The sequence below is a fragment of the Taurulus bubalis genome (assembly GCF_910589615.1).
Source record: "Taurulus bubalis genome assembly, chromosome: 10".
In the NCBI taxonomy this organism is placed as follows: Eukaryota; Metazoa; Chordata; class Actinopteri; order Perciformes; family Cottidae; genus Taurulus; species Taurulus bubalis.
This window is the reverse complement of record NC_136598.1, coordinates 13,342,876-13,366,055: the sequence shown is the minus strand read 5'-3', so window position 1 is coordinate 13,366,055 and position 23,180 is coordinate 13,342,876. Positions and strand designations below refer to the sequence as shown.

Sequence of the window (23,180 nt, the reverse complement as noted above, 5' to 3'; positions counted from 1 at the left end):
TCGCCAGATGTGTTGATGTTGAATGTTTGTGATAAACTGAAGGATGAAGTGTTCCTTTATGTGTTGAGTAAATCCTCCTACTTCTTCAGCTGAATAAACTCTTTAAAAAACAAACTCTTGAATCAGCTGGAAAATCGTCACAAAGCTGAAAACTGTTTTTCTTTTTTTAGAGATAGATACATACATATACACATATGCATACATATATACATACATATATATATATATACACATAAACATATATATATATATATATATATATATATATATATATATATATATATATATATATATATATATATATATATATATATATATATATATACACATATAGGTGAAGGGCTTTTAGTGTAAAGGAGGTCTGGACACATTAAAATTTCCAGTGCCATTTGGTTTGTGGAAAATGGGGAAATAAAATGAAGTTAATGTGGATGATAAGCGGAAAAATATATTTTTTTTTTAAAGAGAAGAAGAAGATAAACTATAGAACACAGTTCTATTTAGCTTTCTGAAGTTGTTGCACGGTGGCAATGTTTGAGGGGACGGCAGCGCCAAGTTGTCCTGGAGGACCGCTGTCGCCGGTTCCGGTTCCAAGGACACTCGCCGATCATCCCTTCGTTTATGCCCAGCAGCTGAGGGATGCAGCAAGCGGGTGGCTACAGACAAGAGTCCGCTGGAGCGGAGGGTGCTGGAGAAGGTCATTAAACAGTTTGTGACTTCCTGCTCCCCGCAGGAAGTCCTTCACTCCGGCCTCGGTTCAGCATCCCACACCAGCTCACCGATTTCAACCCAAACCTAACTCTCCCTCTGTTTCCACCCATTTCCAGGTTTCAGCTGTTACAGGCACTGTTCCCAACCCCACATGGGGCCCTTCAGGCGCAGGAGTGTTGTTGGTGGGGGCGGCCCAGTCACTTCCGCAGAGAGTGCCCACTCATGGAGGTCGGCCAGGTGATCCGGGTTGCCGGCACCCTCCCCCTGTCTGAGGGGGACATACCGGTAAGGATTCAAGGGGGTGTACACCAGGCGATGGTGGATTCGGCTGTACGCAGTCTATGATTCACCAGAACCTGGTATGTCCCGAGGCTTATAAGGTGTGTGTCTGGGGACGTTCACAGATATCCTGTTGTTCCAGTGGAAATTAAACACAAAGACAAAGCGCATAGAATTAGGGCTGCACACCCACTGATTTTAGGCATGGATTGGCTGGGTTCCATAGATTGGTGGGGCAACGTGTGCTGTGCTCAGTGGTGATGTGGGGGATGTGGTCATCATGGGGGAGAGGGAACCTGTGGGGCCTTCACAAGGGGCACTTGAGCAGTCTCGCAACAATACTCTACGCTTTGCCTTCGACCAAGTGATGAAAATGTATGTGTTCTACCCTGAGACACCCCTGACATATCCACACATTTCATTGGCTAGGGATAAACTGTATGGAGTGAGTCAGGACACTCAGACAGGAGAAGAAATCCCTTAGTGCCGGGAAGCCGTCGGGAAATGGTTTTCCGGGCGGCTCACTATAATCCAATGGTGGGTCACATGGGGTATGACAAAACACTAGACCAGATAATGGCCCGATTCTATTGGCCTGGGATTCAGAGAGACGTGTAGTGTTGGTGTGCCTCTTGCCCTGAATGCCATCTAGTGAACCAACCGGCCATCCCAAGAGCCCCATTGCGGCCATTGCCACTAATTGAGGTCCCATTTGAGAGCATTGGCCTGGACCTCCTACGGGGATATCGCTTTGTCTTAGTCCCAGTGGACTTCGCAACGCAATATCCTAAAGCGTTGCCGCTGCGCATTATCTCTGCAAAGAGTGTTGCGCAAGCACTGTTTCAGGTCATCTCCCGAGTTGGAATCCCCAAAAAGATTCTGATTGACCAGGGCCCCTCGTTCATGTCACGTACAGCAAGGGAACTGTACGGATTAGCGGGCGTCAAGGCAATTCAGACTAGGGTAAACAGACATTTACGGGTCTCAGATAAAACACAGCAAGAGCCTCAGGTTTGATCTCCACAGGCCTCCTGCTGGATGTGTAAGCTTCTAGAAAGTAAACTTCCACAATGTAAACCGACTCCTTGTGCCAAAAAGTTAACCCTTACAAGGGCGGATTGGAAAAACCTGCAACTTGGAAAACTTGCGGGCTGGACGATTTTATTTTCCGTGGCGTGTCTCAGATGTTGGTGAGCACCGGGCTGGTCACTATTGCGACAGTGAGGGTTCCCGACAGGTCGTTGTCGCGGCGATCGCCCTTGTCCCTCAGGTGGAGCGTCTGAAGGAATTTGCCCTGCTCAGCGGGCAGCGTCACCTGACCCAAGAAGGAGTCCATCAACGTGTGGTGGTTGTAGATCTGAAAGGCACGGAGAAACAGGAAGTCCAAATTTAGGTACATTTTTTACGTACTTGTATTTAACACATTAATGCATCAATAGTTCCAATACAGCTGTTACGTGTCAGTGTTGTGTTCTCCCCTCCCCTCTTGTTTTCCCCCACAGGTTTCTATTGGCTAATTGTTTGCCACCTGTGAAGGCCAATCGGCGAGACGGTCGGCCATTTTAAAAGGAGGAGGTCGGAGGAGGTCGGAAGAGTTCAGGGCGGATTTTGTTTGTTCATTCCTGAATGCACACTGACAGGTGGAAGGTTTGTGGTGAGAGGTTGAGGGCAGTAGGTAAGTTTGGGGTACCCTGTACACTGGTGCAGACACGTAGGTACTTTGTGTCTAGAAACACTAGGTTATTGGTCGGTGCTCCCTCTGTATATGTTTTGATCAATCTTTTGTAGAGAAGTTAGAGAAGCCATTTTGTTTGTTTATTTCAAGAGGTAGAGAGCTAGGCCTAGTTTTGTTTTCTTGATTTCTATTTGTTTGGCACGATCAAAAGCTGTCCCCAATCTCTCCCACGTGACAGAACCTTTTCTGTGTTGTGAACCGCCAGCGTCGAATAAATATTGTTTCTTCGTTACTCCTATTTTCTGACTTTGTTTCCTTTATTCTGTGGACTGACCTGTGTTCGTTCCCCCCTTATCCCCTAGACGGGAAAGGGGACGAAACAACAGCAATAAAATATATATTGTTCTATATAAATATTCATTCTGCATGAGTAGACTACGTTACACGTTTGGTTCTTCAGCATATTTTGTACTTTTACTGAAGTACTCAAAATTTGAATCCAGGGATTTAACTTGTAACAGAATATTTCAGAAGTATTGCTACTTTGACAGAAAGTTTAGTTTGGATCTTTTAAAGTGGGGTTGTATGAAGAGTACCAGCACGGAAGTATAGGGCTGCGGATGTATTTTAGACATCTAACAGAATCAATTTCAGTTTAAATGGTCGCTACATTTACAATATTTTCACATCTTTACCTTGCCTTCAGACAGACTTTACGTCGGCAATTAAAACCATTATCTATGCTTAATTCATACCACTATAATTTTACCTCGCAGAACACAAGAGTTTATTGTCTACCGCTGTAGGTGTATACACCGACTATAGATAAGTACCTAATACAACCCCACTTTACAACAACACTACAACTACAACAAACAACTATCCCTTGAAGTAAAATATCTGAATGCTTTGTCCACCTATGTGCAATTTTCTGTCAGACACACACACACAGACCTCGATTCTGATTGGCTGGTTGGCTTTCTTCCTGTAGAAGAGCCCTTTGGTGTCAAAGTTGGGGCTGCGTGTGTTTTTATGGACTGGTGAGCGAACCTTCTTCCCTTCACAACGAATTATCACGTAGGGGTCTGACACTGGAGAGAGACACACACACACCATCTCTTTCAGTTTCATAAACTTGATCCATTATTGTTCGATTTAAGATTAGGAAATGACATTTTTATATAATTATATTCTGAAATGAGTCATTCTGTATAACGAGAGCTTTTGGTACTTTAAGTATTCTTTGATGAAAATACATATCATTTTGAATAACCGCAAACACAGCATAACCTAGAATGAATACAAGCCTTGCAGCTGTCTGCTATCATGACTGTTTTACATTCAGACTGGTGTAAATTGCTGCTGTGCAAGAACTCCAGCAGCAGTCGCTGACATTACAAAGTTGCTACTGCCATCAACTGGCCAAAAACCAGTACATTCAATTGTCCCTCTCGAACAAAAACGACATTGTGCTACAGACAGGGGTGTTTCTAGGATTCAAAGAAAGGGGGGGCTTAGCCCCAAGGGAAGATGTTTGCGCTGTCCGTGTAGTTTTTACATACCAGTGATATTTTATGCTCATGTGGACACTATCACTGAGATAAAGATGAACTAGTTCAGTGTCAAATATACCATTCAATGGAGAGAAAAAAACACATGAATAACAAAAATAAGAACATTTTAAGGGGGCTTTATGTATAATTAAATGCAACAATAATCTGTTGATGGTTATGGAGCAAATATCCTGTAAAGTGTCTAATGATGACTCAAGAACTCAAAACTACCTCCATCAGAGTCTTGTCCTGCGAGTCCATTTGCATTCAGTATGTGGACCTGAGTGACCAGAGAGGGATAACCACACAACCCGGACCAGCAGGTCTGTGCTGGCTCATGTAGAGTCAACTCCCTGCAGGTCAGACAGACAGACAGACAGACAGACAGACAGAGTGAGATGGGGAAAGCGATACTTGTATTAGTTCTTATGTTTATGTTGTTGTTGAAAAAGGGCTGCTGCTCTGTCATGAGCTTACTTAAAATCAGGTGTAAACTGCACCTGTGTGGTTTAGTCCAGATACATTTCTGTGTCTTGAAAAAGGTATCTGCAATGCAGCCAGAGATCATTGTAACTGAGGTGTAACTTAAACCTGCTGCCGACCTGGAGACATATTCACAAAACACCTGAGGACTAAAAGTAGCTCCAATGCAGAAATACTGGAGATGATGGTTCTCACAACTGTATGCTACTTAAACAAGACCGCAGCTCTGATGATCTCAGATCTGTTTGACAGTTCATTGAGTGCACATTAAATAATCAGCAACTGCAATAAAAACACAAACGCTGGATATAACATGACAATCAATCATCAAGTGAAATCGGTGCAATATATAGTAATCAAAAGAAATTGATAATCTGTTTTGTCAACTGAGGAAAGAATATTGTATGAAAAAAAGGTATTGATGCCAGACGCAAACTATTTAGTTAATATTTTACTGTATTTCATGTTTGCTCACTCAGTAACTAACTAACAAAATATAATTATATAAATGATGTGTTTTTTCTTTTTTGTAATTTCACAATATCAGTTTTTTTTTTACAATATCCAATAATGCTGCTGAACAACAAACTCTGAAACGAAACAAATAGAAAACAACAACAGCTCAAACTAAAACGAGCCCATTGAGTCCCCACTCACTTGCAGTCGGACGCCACGTCAGTGAAGGTACGGAGCAGGAAGTCTCCCTCCAGGTCAGGGTCAAAGGTCGTGGTTATGATGACGTACCGGCCCTCCGTCAGCTTGATGCGTCTGAACACAGACCTTGAGTTGATGTAGAGGCTCCCGCCAACCTCCTGCTGGGTGACGTGCATACGGTAGATCCTGTTGAACTCCACCTGAACACAGAGAGAGCGCAAAGACTTTAATACCTGAAGACCAGAACAGTATTTCAATATTGTATTGAAACTGGCAGGGGCGTGTCCACGGAGTGACCTGGGGTGACCCCAGTATCCTAAACTATGATTGGTTTTCTGCACGATCAAAGGCAGGACCTGAGCTTGATCCAACCGTTTGATGAGTATACTGGATTTATGTATTGGTGCAACTCAGACTTTAAGGAGTAATTCTACCCCAAAATGACCATTTGCATATTAATTGTACTAACAGTGTTACCTTAAGTTACAGAAGACAACTTTGTGTTTATCTCATGCCTCCACGCTGAATGAAGATCAAAAAATTGAGAAAAGTCTAGAATTGAAGTAAATTATATCAAAACATGTGTTTACAAACTCTCACAAGACTCGTGCAGTTTAAACCAGGTCTCATTAATCCAATCAACTTCTTACAGAACTTCACCTACATTTTCAAATTATTGTAGGTGTGAATGTGAGTGTGAATGGTTGTCTGTCTCTAAATGAGTCCTGCGATAAACTGGTGATCTGCCCAGGTGAACCCTGCCTTTGCCCAATGTCAGCTGGGATCGGCTCCAGCGTACAATTACTGTGTTCACCATTGTCTGAACATTACATTGCATTTCATTTCAACAATCTTCACCCGAGTTTTATTAAGTGCTAGCTGCCCCCGCGCCAGGGCTCTGATTGATAGGTCTATTTATCTTTTGAATTAAGATTCTAAAGACAAGAATGTACAAAACTTTAATTTTTGTTTTTTTGTGCTGTATTATATACACTCACTTGCCAGTTTATTTTATACACTTATTTACAACTAATGTATTCTGAGAAGGCTACAACAGCCCTGCAATGCATGTTCAGTTTAATGTCTCAAAAACACACACACACACACACACACACACACACACACACACACACACACAGCGAGCTGACCCTGTGTATCTCGAAGCCAATAGATAGGTTTTCTCCTCGTCCATCTCTCAGCGTGGCTCTGCGGTCTTTCTGCTGCAGACAGATCAGAACCTCATCCTCCGGCTTCTTTACGTCAAACACATACTGCAACACAGAAGAAAAAGAAATGCACACATATCGTTAAGAGTTCTGCCCTTCAGAGTCGCCACTATCGTAAAGCAACACCATATTGGATAATCCACAATGAAATGAGAGAAAACCACACCTGTGGGTTCTGGAGGAAAGAGTGCTTGTTGTTGGTGCAGCCCCCGGCTCGGTTGAGCAGTGGGTTGTCGTGGCGCCACCAGGAGCCCCGCATCACGGCCTCCTCCCAGGTCTTGTGGAAGCTCAGGTAGGATGTGTTGATGAGGCGACACAGGATGAGGTCCGTGAAGTTGGCGATGAAGTCGTCAAACGTCATCCTATTTACAATGAGAGTAATAAGTGGAAAGTCAATAAAATGTGTTTAGAAATGACTTAAGATTCAGTACAATGATGTATTAGATCAACAAATTAACCCTTGAGAGATGGAGATTGAACTGATCATTCAATATAGCAGATGTCTAACAGTCTAAGGCCCAATCCCAGTGTCCCCCCAAAGGCCTCCAACCCTGAACCCTCAGGGACTTACTGACGTCACTAGAGATGGGCAAACAATACCAGTGCTCTAAAGCTTGTGTCAGAAATATTCAATGCACAGACGCGAATGGTTGTGAAAAGACGGGTGGCGCCGGGTGGCGCGGTAGAGACAAAAAATATTCGCTTTTCCACTTTTTTTTAAATATTTAAACTCTGGCGAAAAAGCAGAAAAGCAAATCTTTTTTGCCTCTATCGCGCCACCCGGTGAAAAATTCGCCCGACGCTGAGTTGCGAAAGCCAATCAGTGTTGAGAAGCTCCGCCGTCGTCACTGCCATCCTGCCGTCGCTGAATCAAACTGCTGCTGGTCTGCTGGAAGCGGCTTCATTCAGACACTCGTCCTGGAGGAGTCGGAGCTGTGTGCGACTATGGATAATATTATAACGTTTGTGGGACTTCCTCAACAAGTATAAAGGAGAACTAGAGGTTATTTCAATGGTGAATGGAGGAAATGGTAAATGTTTTTACAAAATAAAGCCACGGAGATAAGCCACGCCCCCTTTCCGCAGCGAATGGTTACGAAAAAACGAAAAAGCGAATTAACCACATAAAGTCGAGCGAATAAACTCAGGCGAAAAAGGTGTTTTGGTGTGAACACGGCATAAGTGTCGGAGCTTGAACTGTTCCGTGACTGATGACGTCCAAAGCTTTGAACGTCACTGGCTCCATTGGTTAGACACGTTTGACAGCTTGAACGTTTTGGCACCTAAATATGCTACATATGATGAGTCAACAATGTGGGTTTTGAGAGAGGAGATTAATAGCGAGAATTGTGAGTTATGGCAAGTATTGTAGGAAAACGGCATTCTGTGCGGGAGCATTTTGATCTGATAACACCGATTCATCAGACAGTGAACAAGCCCAAAATCCAGCACTGTGGAGAAAATATTATTTCTAAATAAAAATCTGTGATTAATACAATGTTGCACAAAACACTGCCACTTTCACCATGCCCAGGTTCATAAGCACTTTCCACTGCCACTTCTATGAAATCTTGCTTCACTACTATAAGCTATAAAGGACAAATACTATATATAATTCTGTTGGCATAAAACTTTAGGGCTATAAACATATACAACATTTACTGTATTGTAGATGTTTGTTTATAGTCTAGTGCAGGGGTGTCCAAACTATCGCGGGCCAACTGCGGCCCACGGCCCCTTTCTTATTGGCCCGCGGCAGATTCTAAAAATATAATGGAGAGAAAGTTAAGCAAACAGCAGCTAACCTGCTAGTTCAACAATTGTATTTTTTATTCCCTGAGTCTGACCTCTCAGGGTTTTATTCCCTGAATCTGACCTCAGGGAATAAAACCTCTGCATCGCTGAGCTGACCAGTTTTTGAAAGAGAAGGACGACCTCCTCATGAGCTGAGTGACACAATATGGTTGGCAGACCTGTCCTCTAGTTGATCGTATCATCATCTCACACACACTTGTTAAACTTCTGTGTGGAGAGGCTAAAATCCTATCATGGACACGTCGTTTCATATTATTGACCAGCATTTAGTTTTATTGCAATATAAAAAAACGACAGAAGCAACATCGATAACGATTGAATATAACGAAAACTACGGTTCTATGAATCCTGGATGACAGCCAGAGGCAGTGCTTAACACTGGATATCTTCCGTCTCGCGCATGCGCAGGTCCAGTATTTATAACAACAAAGTCACCTATGACCTCGGATGACCCCCCAGCCGGGTATAAGTTCCGGCGTCATCCTGAGATAAAACCTGCGGAATCTTCTTGCAAGAACACGAGATTCCGAGTGACCAAGAACTCTGGTGCTCGGACAGGTTTCATAGAACCGTAGTTACCTTCGTATCTGTCGTTATATTTCATCCTTCTTGACCGCCAGAGGCAGTGCTTAACACTGGATGTCACGAGGAAATGGCAAAGAACCTACCTCGTATGACTCAAGCAGAGGAGTTTGGACATAGAACCACACCGATAGGTGAGGGGTGGGATGCCGATGAGGCTGCAGCACATATATCCTCCACGGGCACACCTCTCAGGGTTGCTCCTGGTAGAGTGATACAAGCGTGCAGGCACTTTTGGGAGAAATGCAGCATTAGGCCACAGTGTGACACCCGAGCCATCTGAGCTCCACCTCAGACAGGATTCACTCACCGACAGGGCGTGTAGCTCACCTACTCACTTTGCCGAAGTGATGGCAAGGAGAAAGACAGTCTTTGCCGACAGCCATCTCAACTATGCCTCTGCCAAGGGTTCAAAGGGAGGCGAGCATAGGGTGTCTAGTACCACGGGCAAGTCCCATAGGGGAGCCCTCGGGGTGCTCGGAGGGCGCAGTCGCTGAGCATTTTTAAGAAGGACACCAGCCTGTGGCTCCCTACAGTGTCATTGTCAACTTTAGCATGCTGCCATGAGATAGCAGCTACGTACACCCTCAGGGTAGAGGGAGACCGGCCCTTATCTAGGAGGGACTGCAGAAACTCTAGTACAGTAGGCACAGGGCACTGTACTGGGTCCTCGTTGTGAACCACATACAGTCGGAAAACAGCCTCCATCTATATTCGTACTGTAGACAGGTGAATGGTGCTCTGGCATTCAGAATAGTCCTTCTGACTGGTTCTGTGCAGCTGCTCAGCAGCTGGTCGGGGCCTGCAACGGCCAGGCCCATAGTTGAAGGCGGCTGGGGTCGGGATGCCAGATCCGACCTGCTAGCTGCGGTAGGAGGTCCCTCATGTCGGGTTTTTGGTCAAAAATCAATTGCTTTTTCAGTCCACTAGATGGTGGTGTGTTAAAGTCCACGAGTCTGTGTGTATGGAGATTTGGGCCCAATCCCAATCTCCCCCCTAAACCCTCAAACCCTGAACCCTCAGTGGTTGAGTGTGAGAGTCTGTGAGGGCTTGAACTGGTGTGAATATGAATGGGACAGCACTTTGCTGCAACATATCACGTGACTACATAAAAACATATTGTTTACAATTGTGTATTTATTTTATACTTTTTATTCACTGATTTGAACGTCTTCCTCACGAGATGAGAAGTCATTTTTAATGATTTATCTACTCGTTTTTGTAAAAACAAAATGTTTGATGAATGTAAAAAATATATTATTATATATATATTTTCTGCTTGCATTCCTCTGATTTCATGTGTTTTTATGTTCCATCTTAAATCCGTAATGTTGTAGTAAATGTATTTTATCAGGCTGAACGCCCACGTGTCTCTTTGTTTACCTTTTTTTTTTTCTTCATGCTTCCTTTGGGAATTGCGTGTTTAACGTCACATTGCTATGAACTGTATGCAATTCCCTTAGGCAAAGTCAGCATTAGATGCTGACTTACGGAAAGGGATCATAAAGGGCTCAAAATATCTGCCAGAGAGCCCTCAAGCACTCTACGATGTGACAATGGGACACCCCTAAACCCTCAAGGACTTCAAGGGAGCGCGCCTCAAAGTCTGTGAGTCCGTAAAGGTGGAGATTCAGATTGGCCCTGGGATTGGGCCTTGGATTGTGCCTCTGACTTTAGGATGAGTCACAAAACTCCAGGCACCTCTTGTCTGCCAACAGGGGGCAGTGTTGGACTAAAACTCACCAGAACTCTCTATCCTGCACAGTGATGCCGATCCTCTCCCTCTCTCTTTTACTGACCTTCTTCCACTCTTCAGAGCTGCGAACAGGCAGAAAAAAAGATCTGTATCCTTCTAGTGATGGCAGATGCGAAATGTTACTTTTAATGTATTTCCAAACTGGGCAGAATTAACGGGACAGACATAGTTTGTAGTCGAATCACCTGGGACTACTGCTCTGGACAGATTTCAAACATTATTCCGACAAGATTTACAATCTGTGTGGAAAACACAGTCTGTGGTTCTCTCCTCCTCACCTGTCGCTCCAGGCCCCGTTCCACTCTCTCTCTCCCCAGGGGTTTCTCATGCGAATCATGGTGAGTTTGTCAGACCGGAAATAGGCCAGCAGGACGTGGCCCAGCCTCACCCTGCGGACGTCCGTCACCGCGTAGGCATGGCCCTTCACCAGTCCGCAGGACAGCCTTGCGTCCATGTCGGCCGCAGTGGTTGCCTGGACACAGCGGTGGTTCAGTGAGCCTGTAAAATTATTCCTGAATCAAGCCACTCAATCATTCAGCCGCACCACGTTTGCCCCTCTCCTCACCCGGATCGAACAGCTGATGAGGCCCCCTCTGTCGTGGACCTTCAGGACTCTCTCAAACAGCTCGTTGTGCTTCACGTCGTCGTCTTTGAAGCCGTGCTCTGCTAAGTCAATTGGCTCCAACACTCCGCCGGTGAAATCCACGAGAGCATCGGCCGTGTTGCCCCCGGCGAGCGCCTCGTAACATCCGAACATCCTAGAAAACACATCATTAAGGCATAAACACAGACTTTTTATTTATTATCGAACCTGTGCTGGCGTTAAGAGGACGGTTATGCATTTGAGTATGGAATAGGTTTTTAATAAAGCAATGATCACCAACAACAATCACCAACAACAATCTGCTTTACAAACATAACCTTGGTAGGCCAAGATATGTATAGATCATATTTTATAAAAAATAAAATATTTATTTTCCCACAGACAATGTTAAAAACTCTTGGATAAAAAGTCAAAAGTAAAAGGCCTGAGGACATAAAAACCTCAGAGAAGAGGTTCATTATGACTCTCAAGATGCTTTTCGGGAACTTAAAACTCTTCAACGCTAACAGTGGGCGGGAGCTTAAAAAGACACAATTGAGAAAGCTGATTAATCTGCAGCTTACATACATTTTGGATTGCGGGTTCAATTTAGATTAATGGCATTAAAAAACGGATTAATTGTTTTACCACTGCTTTAGCAGACTACTACCAAAGTACTATTATATTTGAATATAATATATTGTATTTTAAACATATTTTCTTCGATTCCTATATTGTTACTTCATACATTTTGGCGGAGCGTTGTTGGAGAATATGGATTGTGAAATAAAACACACACAGTGGAAGTCTTACTTGGCATAGGCCTTCTCCATCAGCGCGCTCCAGAACTCGTTGCTGTCCTTGGAGTGGCAGTACACCAGCTCCCCGTTCGCCGTAGGCAGCCGGTCGTCGATCACCACATCCACCCACTCACCAAACCGCCAGAACCGAAAGTGGAAGATCCCGGCGTAGGACTCCGGCATTCCCTCATCCCACTCCTGGTCCTTCCAGTCAGGGATCACCTAGGGAAAAAACAAAGACCACACAATCCTCTTCTTGTCAAAGCTCAGGGTTTATTCCAAAATGGAAGAAAGAAGAAATTATCCTCAGTAATTAAGGAGCAGTGTGCTGCTGTGAGGCGCCCGGGGAGCAACTGGGGTTCAGTGTCTTGCTCAACGACGCTTCGACATGCGAACTATGTGGAGACCAGAGATCGAACCGGCTACCTCGTGGTTTCAGGACGACCACTCATCCCCATGAGCTACATACATTACAGTGTTATGGACTTAAGTAGAAAGTGAAAGTGTGTTAGTGAGGTCTTTGTTTCACTTCGTACGATAATAGTCAGGACACTAACTGCGCTAAATCCCGGGTTCTGGTTGGTGACTTTCCCAGAAAACAGAACTACATTTGGCATGAAAATCCATGATCTCTATTCCCATTATTGAGAAGCAAGAAACTCTCAGGGAATCTGAGAGTGTCTTCTTGAACTGTGACGTCTTGTGAGTGATCAACAAATCAATGAATATAAATAATAAATGTACATTTTCTCTTTATTAGTGGGATACTGTGGACATTCAGAAGTTTAACACTCAAAAAAGAGGATTGGAGTATATTATGAAAATAAATAAATCCATAAAGTAATACAATAAAAAGTATTATTTCATCAGTATTTCTTTTTTTTTTTTTTTTTTAATCATTAAAAACAAATCCTGTCAACAAAAGTAAAACTAAATCAATCATTTCTATTCATTTTTTTCTTTTCAATTTAAAATGTTGAGGTTTTATATTGTGAACTAATACAAATCGTGTAAAAATACTTTTCTTTCTTTTCTAATTTTCTTTTTTAAATTTTTTAACGATCTGAAAACTCTAACATAACGTAATAATCTGTATAAATAAATAGGCAACATATTTAGTCAAATACAACTGTTGTGCAATATAAAACAGTACACATAATAATATAGAGTAAAGATACAGGTATGAGTCACCAACATAATTTAAAATTAAGTAAAACAAATTAGAAGCAAAAGCTTCGACCAATAGCTTTATTCCATTCTTTTCAAAACAATTACTTCAAGTTACAACCTCAAAGATTGAGGTTTTGTTCTCTATGGCGATACGCAGTAATTGCAGGTGCATGGCCCCCTGTGATAATGCAAATGCAAGAGCTTTCATCAGAGGGCCATTGTGTGACAGACAGTGACTTAACATATTCATCTAAATTATATTATTACTTTAAATTCCCCTAAAGTAATAATTACATCTGTACATATTCTGTCCACTTGTTAGATTGTAAAAAGTTGAAAAACATCTGCCTCTCCACTCGCTTCCCCTTAATTAACCCGAGGATGTACACCGTTTTTAACAAGGGAATACCATCCACCCATATCCTGAGCTAAGATCCCCACTGACAACACACACACACACACACACACACACACACACACACACACACACACACACACAGACACACACACACACACACACACACGCACACACACACACACACACACACACACACACACACACACACACACAATCATCAGTGAAACGAGTGATATAAATAAATAGAATAAATAAGTGCTCCATTGAGCCGCGACCAGTCGAGCTCCCAGAAGCCCTCGGGAAACTCCCAGAGTTACCTCTTGTACGTCACAAGCGCCTCCTGTTGCCTAGCAGCCTCACAGATCACCCACCTCTGTAACATCTTTAGAAATAAAAAATAATAAAAAGAGTATTTTTCATTTGATATTCAGACATTTCAAATGGGATCCTCATAAAATAATTAAATGCTGCTTAAAAGGTTCCTTCGTAATAGTGCAAGGGCTCAAATTAAATTGCATATTCTAAAACATAAATAATATAGAGTATAAATAGAGTATATTTGTGAATATTTTTGCAACCGTTTGGTGCAGAAAGACTGGAAGCTTGGCAGGGCTGAAAACTAATTATTCCGACTGCTGTTTTGGCATTGATCCCCTCCACCAACGCTCTCCCTTAGCCTCTGTCATGTTATGTGGCTAATCAATGCACCCTAACTAATTCCCCCTGTTGGCAGGAGGGCGGTTGAGGAGGGGGAGGGAGACAAAAGTGAGCAAACTGCCTCTCTGTGATGGAAATAGTTGGGGAGGGTAGGGGAGGGGAGACAGAGAAGGCGTGTGAAGAGCCTACGATGGAAAGAGTGAGAGTGAAATATGAAACTCTCACCAGAGCTCCGTCATTACAGCATCTATCCAGAGCAAACCAAGACTTGCCTGCTGCCGTAACCCCAGGATTGTAACCTCAAGGTCGGACATGGACAACGGCAACACCCCCTCCAACACGCTGGTGCTGGCGTTCAAAGAAGACCCCGCTCTGACCGAGGTTTGGTTCTCATACGTCTGGTGTCACAATATGTGTGTGCGACGTTTTTATTTCTTTCCTTGATAGAAAAATGTAATTTAATGGACAAAGATTAAAACTAATGTAATAAAAAAAAAGATCGTAACGAAAGATGTTTGAAATTTAGCGTCTTGCTATTCTTTTTATTGTTGGCCGACTTTTCAAAGTTTACTTTTTTTTAGATTCATGCTACTTTTCCATTCAAACTCTTCCCCCCTGCTTTGATGAACCGTCTTCAGAACATCTGTTCTTGAATTTGCTTTGATTTCTATACTGTGCTTTGAATGTTAGTGATCAATAGCTCTACTCATCAGAAACATTGACGACTAGCCTGGCAGTGTGCCTCAATAACTATTGTAACCGACCGTCTGGCTGCCACAGTGGAGGTCAACAGCTGTTAATGTGCTGAAAGAAAAGTGGTTTTAGAGCAACAGCGATCAGTTGAACCAATCCATCGGAGAATCGAAAGAAAGTTCGTCAGCAATTATTTTTGACAATTCGTTTAAGTAATTTCCAAGCACGAGAAAAAAACAAGAAAAAAAAACTCGCTGGTTCAGCACCTCATGTGTGAGAGTTTTTCTGATCTGCTTCTCTGATGTGTTTAATCACCTTCTGTTTATGAAGAAGTGGGGTTAATCTCAGAATCACCATCAACACTGACAAAATGTTGTTGTTTACATTTATTTTTCTTGATAATTTTCATGTTCTTATTGATTCGTCTCTACTGAATGACAGACAGTAAATATTTGCACTGTTCTATTTTCAGCCCTCCTTAAAACGATGTTCGTTTGATGTTTAGCAAAACACTGGATGAGAAGCCCATTTTCTTTTGATCCTGAATCAGAAGAGGCTTAAACTTTGCAACTATTTGGATAATTCAATAATCATTTGAGTCACTTTTCAAGCAAAATGACAAACTTTCTTTTTGGCTATCATTGAATATTTGATTGAAATAAAAGCTTTACTTTGTATTATATCCTAAAAATATATATATCATTGGGGAAATGACACGTCATCTTGGGCTCTGAAAAATTATGGTAGATACATTTTCTTGAGAAAACCACGTTACATGATTACTCAAGAAAACAATGGTTGGATAATCAAGAGTATCTTGATGTGACATCTGGAGGCTTTGATGGTATTTTGTATCAAATGTTTAAAATTGTGATAAAAGTATATAAAAGTATGAATGTATGACTATTTGTGAAGTGCAAGTTTTTCCATAGTGTCATAGCTGTTCCTTTGATAATGAATATATATGAGGAAAAAGCTGCAGCTTCTACACCATCTACTGTACCTCTTCTGCCTTTCTGCTTTATCAAGTATGGCCGAGCAGTTCAGAGGATGAGGCCGTGCTGCGTGCAGAACAATTCACTGACACTACTCGCCATTAAAAAGCTGTTAACCAAGTACACATTAACCATACTCGAGACCCCCCTTTACAAGTGGAGACGGTACACGATGTTCACACTAATCAAACTAACTGGACTTTCGGGTCAAGTGTACTCGGATCCGGGTCGATATGAAAGCCTCCGAAATGTCAGAGTGTTCCTGAACTGAACTCTAAGCTAAGAATTTTAGAGGTACTTTGGTGTCAGTCTGACAGAGCTTCTCAAACATATCTCTGTCTGTCTTTGCTCGAGGGGCGGAGCCTTTCTCTGAAACACACACACACACACACACAAACACACACACACACACACACACACACACACAAACAAGCAAACAAACAAACAAACACATTGTCTCTTTCGCTCCAACCCATTTCATCCATCTCTCTCTGTGTGTTCTTTGACTTCCTCTGCAGATGATGCGTCTCCGTGTGTTGTCTCTGCAGCGCTCGGGACAGAAGCGTCAGGACGGCGAGCGTCTGCTTCTCCCCCACGAGGCCGTGTACCGGCTAGACTTCCACAACCAAGAGCTGAACTTCTCCCGCTGGTACTTCTCGCTCGCCGCCCACGGCCGCGTCACCATCACTGGCATCTCCCAGCACTGGACCCCTGACCTCACCCACCTGATGACCCGCCAGCTATTGGAACCAATCGGAACGTTTTGGCGAAACGCCGAAGACCCGGAGGAGTCACCGCTCAAGTGGCTTGAGGCGGACATGCAGGAGTTCGGCGAGAGGATCGCCGAGCTGGCCAAGGTCAGGAAGGTCATGTACTTCCTGTTTGCTTTCAAGGATGCCGCGGAGGCGGCGAATCTCAGCTGCTCGGTGGAGTTCACACCCGACAAATGACGCTTCGCTGTTTGTCAGTAGAATCCTTTAAGTGCTGGAGAAGCATCGGAATATTTTTGTTAATTCTTTTGTTCTTTGACCTTTAGAAAAACCTCCAGCCAGGACTGAAAAAAAACATTGGATCTCCCCAAATCAAAGAAACACATCATTTTCATATTTTTTCCCTCAAAGCTTCCTTTTCATCTCTTAGTCTCATTGATTAAAGTGTAATTTTGCAGTAACAAGATTGTAGTTCCACCTTCTTTGTGCACTACTTATTTCATGTTGCTACTGTGCTACAGGATTGGGGCCGTATTAGGCTGGAAACTAAACTTCCTCTTGTAAATATAACACGACCTTTGCTGACCAGCTGAATATTGTGATGGTATTTGTTTTTGAGTTGTTGACAATTCTAGTCGTTGTATTTAGTTTTCTGAAGTCCTCCGCCGGCCGCAGGAGAGGCAGCAACAGTAGCAGCAGAATAAAGTAGCAGAGAATGTCAAATATTCACTTTGCATGTCCATCGGCCTGACACAAAGCACAAATCAATGGAGTGACATCTATTAAAGATTGACTGAAAGCTGCCTGTGTGCTCTCATTGGTGCTGGTTGTTAACAGTGTTGCTGGACAGAGGAAAGGACGAGAGAGGAGGAGACTAGGAAGGGAGGAAACAAGGAGGAGTGGTATGTAACAACAGCTAGATGAACAACTAAAGAGTGTCCGTCTCCCTGTGTTTTTAGTTGGACAGGACTGAAGAGAAGCAGCAGGGAACAATCCAGGTTGGTGTGTTTACAGCTACAGCACCTGCTCATAAATTACCAAAGCTCCCAATTTGATTCCAGTCAAACTTTCCACACAACTGGAGCAATAGGCTGACAGTAACACGTTTTTTACACTGCATGTTTGCTTAGTAAGAGAGACAGAACTGCTTCAGTACAGACAGAAACACGACAGAAGGGAAAACATCAATACAGGTTAAAAAAATATAATCCCCAAAAATGTATTTAGGATTTAGTAAGTGAGCATTGACTTTAAGATTTATATTTTTTTTAGGGTGCAGGAAGACCATGAGATAAAATAAAAGTGAGGGACTATATATTTAAAACTGAATTGTAATCTTTGCACAATTTTGAGCTCGTCATAAAATAGAGCTGGTTGGAACACTTCCAATTTTTTTAGCAAAACAAAGAGCATGATTGAATGCATCTGTAGGAAATACATCTCCCCTTTACATTGCTAAATCAGTGATACAAATAAGTACTAAAATGATTAATATCTTAAAGAAACACACCGTGTTCTGTATGTGAATCAACACATCTTTTAACTCTAGAAACACCCTAACCACCTAGATCACCAACCCTAACCTTTAACCATTGAGCTAATTTTGTCCCACAGGACGGCGGCTTCCGGGTCTCTGTGCCGTGGAAATGTCGTCATAATTGACGTCAAAGTGCCTGCGTAGTTGTCCTTATTCACACGAGGGGCTTAGTAAGTGTTTGGAAGCGGGTGTCAGGACAACTGGCAGCTCCGCCGAGGCCTAAAACAGGCTTCAGCTTCCCTTCAGCTCATGGAAAAGTGAGAGCTGCAGAAGACCTCCGAGACCAGACCGGCAGAGCGAGGTAACCAAGAGTGGAAAAAACACACAATACACACAATACACACACACACACACACACACACACACACACACACACACACACACACACACACACACTGTGGATCCTGTCCAAACGTGTGTTGAATTAGAATACATTCATGTTGGGACATTCATGTATTTCTGCAACTAGTGTAAAAATAATTATTCCTGTTTTTTTTAAAGAATGTTATTTGTGAAAATAAATATATTGACTGTGAAGCCTGCAGGGCAATTTCATGCAGCCTTTAAAAGTGAACTATGATACTACAGTTTGATAATTAGAAAACAAATCGCAATATTCAAATCCTGATTTTGACATTGATTACCATCGCAACGGTCGAAGCCTTTAGTCAGCCATGTAGCAGCAGGATGCATGCATACGTACATACATAACACAAATAATCACGTGTGTCTCGTCTACCATGACCGCTTCTATCCTCCATCCGTGTGTGTGTGTGTGTGTGTGTGCGTGCCTTTGTGTAAAAGGGTGACAATCTGTGACAGTACACACAAATCTTAAGTGAAAATACCCAGTCACACAAATCTGACACCCATATAATAGCACATACACATGCCCCACACCCATCAGAGCGCACACACACGCACACGCACACAATGTGTGCATGCATCCGGCTTTGGTTCATATATTTTAACACAAGTATCTAACTGACTGTCCTGAGCAATGCTATGAAATATTACCAGATCCATTGAGATGATGCACTTTTCGATGTAGTTGTTTTATTGTGTTGTATTTTGTTGTCTGTTTTTTTTACAATACTTAGACGGTGTGTGTGTTCGCAATCTTGTATTCTTATGTAAATACATTGTGTATTGTTTGGACCCCTTTCAGTACCATGGATAGCTCCACTAAGCGTGCCAATACACTTCTCTATGGACTTCAATATTCAACAGAGAATAATCACAAAATTCAATAGCAGCAAAAAAGATTTAAAATAAAACATGGCTGTATCACACCTTCTGCCATAGCGTCCCTCCAGAGGCCAAACTGGAGCAGGCGGCTATGAACCAGCAGTTTCCCAGCTGGCCCTGGTGCAGGTCATGGGCACTGATGCCGTCCACAAACAGATGGGGGTTGTCGCATAACTCCTAGAAGGACAAACATTATAACAATCAGTGGTACCTCGTTCTTCTTCTTTTAAATAAATAATATCAACTCAGCAAAAAGAAGGAGAGGGAAAATCTCCTTTGAAGGTATTGATGTAATAGGAGTGTCCATTTAATGGTTTATAAAATATAAAATAATAGTTCCATAGATAGAATCCAACACACGCTCACGCTCAAAACTTTAGGTGCATTTTAAAATACCAGCAAAAGCCAATCAAACTAATAACTAACAAAAGTTTGACTGAATAAGGAATAATTTTTTAACATGACATAATTGGAATGTTCACTTGATAAATTGAGTTTTTAAAATTAATTTCCATCTGAAAGACGTGAAGAAACATAGTGGATTAAGGCTAACCACCCTTGAAATAAAAATAAAAAGAATGAATTCAGAAAGCGACTTATTATTCTAGTATGTAAACAAATAGTCTTTCTTGGGCAACAATAAAAAAAAAAACACAGTTGGCTACATGTTGTGAAAAAGCTGCTGTTTCCGCCCTCACTTGTGAGGGTTGTACGGCTTTTGTGAGAGTTCTCAACGAGAGTTCTCTCTGCCATGATGTGAGTCTCACGCTGTACTGAGCCGGAGTCTGTGTGTGTGTGTATGTGTGTGTGTGTGTGTGTGTGTGTGTGTTTTAGAGTAAAGAAAGGCTGTTGAGCAAAGACAGACACAGAGAAAAAAAGAGGAGCTTTGCAATGTTTCTATTTACCGAGGAGATCTCGCTCCATAACTTCTAAAGTACCAATAGCAGAACCGTTAACTCCGGGTATTATACTAATTTGGAACCAGTTCCCGTTTAGAACGAGGTTTGGGAGTGCATCCCTAATTGTCAGACAGTTCTAATGACATCACAGCTCGTTCAGCTGCTGCCGTCTGCTGTAGCGCTTTCCTTCAATACTGGACCAATTTCAAAAATCATGGTCCCCATTAGTCACTTAGACACAACCATATAAGACAGTAGGCTCCAGGTTGAAAAATAACAGAGTTGCCCTTTGTTAGTGACACTGATCCCCAGAAGGTTGGACCGGGGACTCAGAGAGACAGTTTAACTTTAGGGTCCAACGGCACGAATGTTTCCCCTCTCAACACTCACTGGACAAATCCATAATATTGATCTATGGGAGAGCTTTAATTTTCCTGTTTAATTATTTACCAGCTCAGATCATCAATGATCGACAGTAAAAACATGTTATAAAAGGGGAAGGCCAGGCTTTAGCTCAGGGTTGTCAAACTAATTTTCACCCCGGGCCACATCAGCATCATGGTCTCCCTCAAAGGGCCGCTTGTAACTGTACAGTGGCGGGCCGTGGATTTTCTACCTGCGCTTCAGTGGATCAGCTGTTCGGCTTTTTTGTCACAGTTGAGAAGGACATAACTCTAATAAGAACATGCATGTGGTCTGGGGCAGTGGTCCTCAACTGGTCTGGCTGCAGGACTCACCATCACCCCTGAATGACCCACCGAGATCCAAAGCGAGGAACATTTTCAACTTCTCAATTTGATTTAATGGAAATATGGTGCAGTTTGAACCTGAGATAGTACACATAAATATTCCCTTGTACACTCAATAAAAAAAAAAGTGCATCTTAAGGACACAAGGTAATACAACACACATAATAATTTAATAACGTCAGCCTTTTTTAACATAACATTAAAGAAAAAGGTCGGGAATGAAGCGAACTATCACAAATAGTTCGGTGTGTAAACTCACTCAAGTAAAGTGTGTTGTGAACGCAGCATTGAGGAGTGTGTGAATATTCAATTCAATTCAGTTTATTTTGTACAGCCCAAAATCACAAATTAAAATGATCCTCAGAGGGTTTTACAATCTGTACACATAACATCCCTGTCCCAGGACCTCACATCGGATCAGGAAAAACTCCCCAAATAAAGATAGTAAAAACCCTTTCACAGGGAAAAAAGGAAGAAGCCTTCAGGAGAGCAACAGAGGAGGATCCCTCTCCCCGGATGGGCAGAAGCAATATATGTCATGTGACCAGAATGAACAACGTAACAGAGTTACAGCACATTACATGAATATGCCAGAAATTTAATTGAATAAACGTCACTCATTGCGGCATTAAAAATTCCCTTCAAAATAAAAGCACAGGATTATTTTGTGCCCATGCTAAGACCGGTGACCGACTGAAAACATTACATTCATAATTATAAAGTTAATAAAGCAATGCTTTCTTCAAGCCTGATGTTGCTTTACACATAAATAAATGATTGTGGTCACTTCCACACAGTGAGGCATGCAGCATGTTAATTTAACACGGGTATCGGGTCAGAACTCCGACATCCAAAGTCCAGATATCAGTATCGGTATATGTGGACTGAAAAAGTAAGTTCGATGCATCAGTAAACTGTGGAGTTAATTTGAAAGAGAATGAGTAGAAAGTAGAACGTCCACTTCCTGTGGCGGCCGGCCCATAGAGGGCAACGGGGCTTGGCCCCACCCACCCTGAGCCACCAAAAAAATAAATGTATTTGAAAAATTATAAAAATGTTAATAAATTATACAAATTGTCAATATTTGTGTTTTTGAGCTATAGAATATACCCAGTAATATTTTTAAAATAGAATATCTGCGCCAAATATATGCTTTTCCTGTTTGTCCTGCTCTGCTCATGCAGCTCTGAGCTGCATGTCTGTGATGCTCATGCACGTCCTCTCTGCTCCAGCACGTCTCTAATGCGCGTGCACGTCGTGGGGCTCAAGCGATTCTGCCCAAGGAAGACGGGTCTAATACGCAGTTTAGCCAATCACTGATTAAAGAAATAAATGAATGACATACAATTCATCCAATCAGCGCGCTAAAAAAGACTTCCGGGAGGGCTATTCTGATCAAGAATTGTATTATATCATTGTATTAATAAGTGTTGGAATAAATGTTAAATATTTAACTGCAAAGTAGTAATGCGTGATACCTTTTTTGCATTGAATCATACTGGGATTAGATGGCCCCACCAAAAAAATTGCCACCAGCCGCCACTGTCCACTTCTTATTTACAGTATATGTGCCTGATGCACAACAGCTAAGCTAAAGAAAAGTCAAACCACTTCTTTTGTTCTCACCTTCGGCCTTTTCCAGGTGACACTGCCGATGCAGTTGCTCTGGTAGAACAGAGACTGGCCGGTTGTGAGGAACAGGGGGTCTTCAAACAGAAGTCCACTCTGCTGACACTGCCTCCTCAGGGCAGAGAAAACCTGGCCCTCGTATGGAACCACCATCCTCCTGCACACAGAAACTGACTGACTCATCTTTTTATTTTTACCTTATAATTCTGACAATATTTTGTATAATACAAACTACAAACTTTGGTGTGTGAAAACAAACTGAACTAACCTGAAGCTTCCTAATTTTCTGACATGGACATAATGGGGTCACAAAAATCCTGTGGAAATGTTAGCTAATCAATGAAGGAAATGTTTTTATTACAGATCATTTTCAGCATTATTATTAGGTAATATTACAATTACAACAGTGGTGTAACTT

The 23,180-nt window shown here is 42.4% G+C and overlaps 2 protein-coding genes across 2 annotated transcripts; one reads left to right on the top strand and one right to left on the bottom strand.

Moving 5' to 3' along the window:
• Positions 1 to 2,170: 2,170 nt before the first annotated feature.
• Positions 2,171 to 22,915, bottom strand: LOC306742312 (calpain-5-like; the record flags this gene model as incomplete). Its single annotated transcript, XM_079224668.1, has 12 exons — positions 2,171 to 2,347; positions 3,620 to 3,756; positions 4,450 to 4,571; positions 5,359 to 5,555; positions 6,504 to 6,626; positions 6,748 to 6,943; positions 10,722 to 10,796; positions 11,013 to 11,206; positions 11,300 to 11,492; positions 12,131 to 12,339; positions 19,531 to 19,662; positions 22,760 to 22,915. The coding sequence occupies 12 exons, from the start codon at positions 22,913 to 22,915 to the stop codon at positions 2,171 to 2,173; spliced, it is 1,911 nt and encodes a 636-aa protein (XP_079080794.1).
• Positions 14,615 to 16,940, top strand: ompa (olfactory marker protein a; the record flags this gene model as incomplete). The annotated part of the gene is made up of 2 exons (XM_079224670.1): positions 14,615 to 14,683; positions 16,509 to 16,940. 2 exons carry the CDS (start codon positions 14,615 to 14,617, stop codon positions 16,938 to 16,940), a joined length of 501 nt encoding a protein of 166 aa, XP_079080796.1.
• Positions 22,916 to 23,180: the final 265 nt, after the last annotated feature.